This window comes from Galendromus occidentalis, unplaced genomic scaffold (genome assembly GCF_000255335.2).
Source record: "Galendromus occidentalis unplaced genomic scaffold, Mocc_1.1 scf7180000075540, whole genome shotgun sequence".
NCBI lineage: Eukaryota > Metazoa > Arthropoda > Arachnida > Mesostigmata > Phytoseiidae > Galendromus > Galendromus occidentalis.
Window position 1 is genome coordinate 6,454 of NW_003803530.1, and position 6,579 is coordinate 13,032.

General features: G+C 50.0%; 1 protein-coding gene across 1 annotated transcript in view; it reads right to left on the minus strand.

The window, feature by feature from the left end:
• LOC108863971 (uncharacterized) overlaps positions 1–4,201 on the minus strand; it is a 7,760-nt gene extending 3,559 nt beyond the window's left edge. The window contains exons 1-3 of the mRNA XM_018638767.2: positions 3,571–4,201; positions 2,638–3,486; positions 1,089–2,596 (exon numbers count right to left, since the gene is read on the minus strand). Of these exons, the coding sequence (XP_018494283.2) occupies positions 1,089–2,596; positions 2,638–3,486; positions 3,571–4,201 (2,988 nt within the window). The remainder of the gene's footprint in view (positions 1–1,088; positions 2,597–2,637; positions 3,487–3,570) is intronic.
• Positions 4,202–6,579: the final 2,378 nt, after the last annotated feature.

Consider the following 6,579-nt stretch of genomic DNA (forward strand, 5'->3'; position numbering starts at 1 on the left):
CNNCCCCCCCCCCCAAAAAAAAATCCTGGGAACGCCCCTGAGCACAGGTGGTGCGCCCTCCCGATGGTCCTTGGAGGAAGATTGGAATAGACATTCGTGGCCCACACTGGAAGCTCCCCGCTGCGTATCGATACGCGGTTGTCTTGGAGGATTACTACTCAAATAAGGCCGATTGTTCAATTTATGCCGGAGACCACGACCGAGAAAATTGTAGACTTCTTAAAATTGGTGTTTGCGGTCGGAGGGCTTCCGTCAGAGATTGTGTCGGACAATGGTCCTCAATTCATGAGCGAGAAATTCAGGTTGTTCCTCAAGCAACGGGGAATAGAGCATTGTAAAACGGCAGTGTATAACCCGTCCGCCAACGGACTGGTAGAAAGGTTCAATCAGGTGTTAGGGAATTATATCCAAACCGCGGTGCGGATGTCATATCACGGAAAAGATTTTAATGTGGCGATACAAGAAATGTTGTCAGATTACCGAAATACCCCTCATCCGATGACGGGTCAGCCGCCAGCAACGCTGTTACATGGGAGACCGATGAGATCGGCGCTCCGAATCACGGACGGAATCATCGAAAACAACACCTGTTCCTTCAAAGAAGTCAGGGAACGAGTTCTCGAGCGCCAAGACGCATACATGGAGAAGGCCAATGAGCGGAAGGATCCTGGAGGGACAAGGTTACGCGAGGGAGATGTGGTACGTATCAAGAAACCCGGCATCGTCGCCAAGGGGGGTTGGCAGTACTCATCGCCCACCAGGATCGCCGAACAAGTTGGGCAATCTTCCTTCAGAATGAGCGATGGAAAGACGTGGAATGCTCGAGCGTTGGCAGCGGTCCCTAAAACGAACAGCGACGGTCGGAGTCGGTACCCCATCCGACAGCGAAAGACACCCACTCATCTTGGCGAGTTCATCATACCTAGGAGGAGGAAGTAGTTTTCTTAGAGAGGAAGTATGTCATGTCGCAGCGTTTAAATTGAGGCGCGCTCAACGCGCAGACGCACAATAATAAAAACAGATCTACTGGCGCGTTCAAGCCAGTCATTCCCGGCTCCCCGGCTTGTTCACTCGTAGCTCGATTCCACATGGCTCTCGGTAAGTGAGCGGCTGGCATAGGCGATCGGTAGTCCAGATTGTAGCAGAACGGCGCCTAGCACATTCTGGGAGGCGACTACCGATAGAACGCGAGGGATTTTTGGGTCGTAGTTCTTAGAAACGTTGTCTTTGGTGAGATCTTGCTTCAGATTCTCAAACGCTCGTTGTTGCTCTGCGCTCCAGACGAACACCGTGTCTTTGTTGATTAGTTTGCGCAACGGGGCCGTCTTTTCTGAGAAGCTGTAGATAAACTGTGCCACGTAGTTCAGCATTCCCAAGAAGCTTTGCACTCCCTTTACATCCTTTGGTGCCTTGAATGCTGATATATCTTCCAATCGTTCTTCATGCAACCGGACTCCATCTCTTGTTAAGATATGTCCGAGGTACCGCACCGCTGGTCTTTTGATTTTGCATTTGGCTCTATTGAGCACCAGGCCCACTTTCACATACCTCTTGAGCACCTCTTCGAGCCTTCGATCATGCTCCTCTTCCGTCGATCCCCAGATCAGCAAGTCGTCCACGACGCATGTCGCTCCTTCGAGATCCCCGATCAATTCATCGGTCAGTTGCTGGCATACATCGGAGGCGCATTTGATTCCATATCGCATCTTTGTGGAGCGGAACTTTCCGAATTGACATATGAAGGAGCATAGGAGTGAGCTCTGTCTATCCATCTCGACCTGCCAAAAGCCCTCGTCGGCATCGAGAGTGCTGAAGTATTTCGCTCCAGAGAGTTTCCCTAGCACGTTGTCCAATCTCTTCATTGGATGTGGACTTCGTTTGATGAATCGGTTCAGCTGGGTTGGGTCGAGGCATATACTTAGTTTACCATTGGGTTTGAGGACTGTTACTATGTTCCTCAAAAATTCCGTAGGCTCCCTCAGCGGTACAATGACGTTTTTCTCGAGCATCCTTTGTAATTCCGCTTCGACTGCTCTCTCATACGCCTTGGGCACGGGCCTGCAGGCATTGATTGTGGGTCTGCAGTCGCTTGCAATTCCTATCGAGCATCTGAAGTTCTCCACCGCCCCAACGCCGTTGAATGCTGGGTGGTACTTTTGTTCCCATCTGCTCAGTTCTTCGTCCGATTCTTTTTCCTTTTTTGGCATTCCGATTCGTTTTGGGAGACCCGGTGTCTGCGCAGTGTCTCCAATTACCGTGGGCATGACATTCGCTTCTATGACACAGAATTCTTCTTTAATTCGCTTGTTCCTGTAGGACAATGGTAGTCTAACCATGGCTGAGCTTCTCTGCTTGTCACCGAAGTAAGAAACAAGTCGAATTGATGATTTTTCTAGGCGTACTCCTTCGACGATTGCCATGATTTCCTTCATGAGGCACTTCGGAAGTACCGATACCTCAGCACCCGTATCCAATTTGAACTGTACTTCTCGTCCGGCTAGGTTGAGCTTCTCATCCCAGCGTGAGGATTTTTTGTCATTCTTGTCTTTCTGGATTCGACCGATCCGAAAGTCGTCCTCCTCGTCTTCATCCTCCGCTCGGAAATTCCATACCTTTCTTCCATTATCTTTGTCTCGCCCCGGTCTTCCCATTTGTCCTCTTCTGCTGGTTGCTTGCTCTTCAGAGTGATTTTCGTGTTTCCTTCCCTTAGCCCGACACACTCGTGCGAAATGGTTTCGCCCTCCACACGCCAGGCATTGAGCATTTTTCGCGAAGCACGGTCTTCCGATGTGGCTCCTGCCGCACGGTTGACACACTTCGCCGAAGCCTGCAATGTTGAGTCCTTCTTCTCCTCGCTGAAGTTTCCATTGTTCTCTATGGCTGCCACTATTTTGGAGTCCTGGGACTGCAGAGCGACTATCTCCGCATTTTTCTCTCCAGCCTCGAAGCCTCGACAGAGCGTTAAAACATCTTCGAGTGAACGCCTCTTTTCCGATTCTGCCAAGAGTCTCTTCTGAAGCGCTGCCCGACGTGTTCTCTCGAAGAATGCCTCGAAAGACTCACCGGCTTGTTGATCTTTCTCTCTGCACCAGAACCTGAAGTCCCGCAAGGCTTCCGATACCGATTTTTCGCAGTGTTTTTCGATTTTTTCCACAATGTCTTCGTACCTCTCGGTATCCTCGTTGACATTCTTAGTCTCAAGCCATCGGCGAGCTGGATGACCAAGAGCCTTTAGGAGGAGACTCCCCCTGATCTCTTCGTCTTGTTTGTCGATCTTCATCATTTTCGCGTATACCTTAAAGTCCATCCAGAAGTTTCTCCAGGCCTCGAAGAGATCGTCTGGCGATACGTCAAATGGAGGCGGTGGGCTCGGCATCAGCATTTCCGCCATACCTGCCTGCGTTGTCACTCCGGTGGTAGCGATGTTTCCGTTTTCTCCTCTTGGCATCTTCTGAAGCTCGCAAATCCAATCCCGATTCTGACACCCTGTTCTGTTCATTTCACCTTATTTCGTGGTGTACTGATGACGAGCTGATTGACACAAGCTCTAGCATGAGTCTCGATACTGACTGTTTATTATTGTATTGTTATGAGTTATCAGCTCCGTGTTGTCATCAACGCCCCAGTGTCCCATGAGATCCGGCCTGTTTCTCAGGCTGATGTCTATGTAGGACTCCAGAGTCCCTTTTCTGAACGTCGGAGTCTCACCGTCGTTGAGTATAAACAGTCCGTTTGTGGCCGCCAGTTCTTCGACCTCATATCCTCTGCGCGATGTTCTTCGGCTTCCCCAGGTGCGCGAGGCTGCGTTAAAATCCCCCGCTACTATCCATGTGGATGCATGCTTATTTCTCAGAAGGTCCTGTAAGCGCTCGAGATAGTCCGTGAATTCATCGTCATCTTCATTTGGGGAGAAATGACAGCTCGCTATGTTGACTCCGTCTTCTAGCTCTATGTGTGTGAGTCCGCGCACTGTGTTCGAGCTCATGATTCTGAGCTGTGCTTTCGCCCCGGTGATCCAGATGGCCGTGTCGCCTCCTTCGTCTGCGAACCACCCTTCATCTCCTTTCCTAAGTTCTTCGGATATCTTCCTGTTCGCTTCACTGATGATACAAATGTCTATTTTCTCATTTTGTACGAGGTTCTCCAGGGCGGCATGCGCGGCCCCGATCCTATTGAGGTTTATCTGGACTATCTTTATCATCGTGATCTCTGTTGTTTTGTTTCCTTCTGCTCTGGACGAGTTTCCATTTCGCCCCGGTCTCTTCGGTCTGCATGGGTTCGCTTCCTCCGCTTCCCGTAGTCTCGCCTTCCTGTGAAGCAGTCCCTGTGTTCTCCTTGGGGTCCGCTTTTTCGCTATCTTGCTTCTGCGCGGGTTCCTCCTGCTCGGAAGGCGCTGGTTTCCCTTGAGCCTTCTTGCTCAGTTGGTCTCCGAGCAGCTCCTTGAATCTAGGACACTTCGAGGAGTTATTTTATTTATTTTATTTTATTTTATTAAGGAACATGAGGAACTGTCCCATCTTTCCTGCCATGCTTGGAGCGTGCAGTGCTTTATGTCTTCTTCGGTCGTACGTTCTGATTCGTCTTCTCCTTCGTCATATTCTCGATTCTCTCCTTTCTTTGCTTCGTAGAGCTTTATTCTTTCGCTCGCCAGGAGGCTCCAGGGGGTCGCCCTAGCCAAGACTAGGACGGCGTCCGTCGAGATCGTCCTGTATGCCCTCGCGGTTCTTATGGCCATTACTCTTTGAGTCTTCTCCAGTAGGTCTCTATGTTTCTGGGACTCTAGAGCTCTGGGTGCCCAGATCGGCGCTGCATACATGACTATTGATTCGGCTACGGAGGCCAGCATTCTTCTTTGTATTTCGCTTGCTCCATACGTCCGTGGTAGGATCGTGGCCAAGCTCATCGCTGCTTGGGTTGCTTTCGCTAGCGTCTCTTTGAGATGCGTCTTCCCGGAGAGTTTTTCTTCTAGTATGACCCCCAGATATTTTAAGTGATCCTTCACCTGGATTTTTTCGCCCTCTAGCCAGATATTCGGTTTGCCATCGGTCCTCCGTTTGAGGAGCGCAAGTGCCTCGCATTTCTGGGGGGCTAGTTCCAGCTGATTTTCTTTCATCCATCTTGCTATCCTGTCGAGTGCTTCCTGTGCGATCTCTTCGAGTTCCGTCAGATTCTTCGCCGTGACTAGGAGGGCGAGATCGTCTGCGTATGCGATGCTGCGAGCTCCCTCCGGTAAAGGTAGCCGCAGAACACCGTCGTATGCGACGTTCCACAAAGTTGGACCTAGCACGGAGCCCTGGGGGACTCCGGCTGTCATCCTGTGTGTCCTGCCGTCTTCGTCCGTGATTCGTCTGTCTTCGAGGTTCGATGATAGAACTCTCTGAAGATATCCCGAGATACCCTTCTCTTGTAGAGCTCTCATGATAATTTTCCATCTCACCGAGTTGAAGGCGTTTTTTACATCGAGCAGGACAATGAGCGTACTCGATCTCCTCCACGGCGGTTTCCGCAGCTCCGTGACCACAGCGTCGTATACGTTCTCCAAGGCTGTGAGTGTGGACCTCCTCGGTCGAAAGACATACTGTCTGTCGGAAAGACCTCCCTTTTCTTCTAGTTCCTCCTGTAGTCTCCGGTTTAGAATCGTTTCGACGGCTTTCGCAACCGTGTCTATTAAGCATATCGGTCTGAACGCATCCTTTTTGCCCGGTTTCGGTATGAGTGTCAGCTTGGCCGTTCTCCATCTTTCCGGGAAAACTCCCTCCGCCAGAATGTGATCTACCATGTTCGCAAAGACTCTGGGCCATCTTTGCATGAGTAATTTGACTGCCTCCGGCGGGACCCCATCTGTGCCAGGTGCCTTTGTTGGATATAACCCACTGGTGGTCAGTCGGTGGACACTAGATCTGAAAGTAAGCTGTGAGCCTGGAAGATCACGGCGGAATAAAGATACAGGGATTCGTTGTGAATCAGTAGCTCCTCCCTTGTGCGAGTCTTTATTACCAGTATATATACCCTAGTGGAGAGTATCACTACTGAAGGACGGAAGTCTTTCAGGGTCGTTTATGAACACTGATCTGAAGGCGGGAGTCCTTCAGATCAGGGCCGTCCGGTTACAGAAGATTACCAAGGCTATCCGTAATCATACTGAGAATGTTACAGCTATTCTACAGAAGACTGTAGGTCATCTGATTTCAACATCTCCCTTAGATGGAACAGTCTAAGGATGATTAGCCAGGTTCACTATCTCTCGTTAGTAGCTAACCTAGGGCAATACCTTTGGTATGGAACAATACCAATTTACTGGTGTACACTTTTATTTTTCCTTTAGAACGAATGGGTACATTATGACCATTTGGTCCCAGGCACCACGAAATTTTCCACTGAGATCCTTCTCAGGATTTTCTTGTAAAGATGTTCAATGTGAACATCCTCTGGAAGTTCGGAACGAATCTCGTTCCCAAATTGGAAGGTGGTGGCTGCCTCCACCGTTTCGGTCATGGACTTCAGGAGGAAGCCTCTTGCTGTGGCAGTTACCAGTTTCTTGTAAACTGGTGTTGTTTGCTTCCAAATGTGTTGAACGAA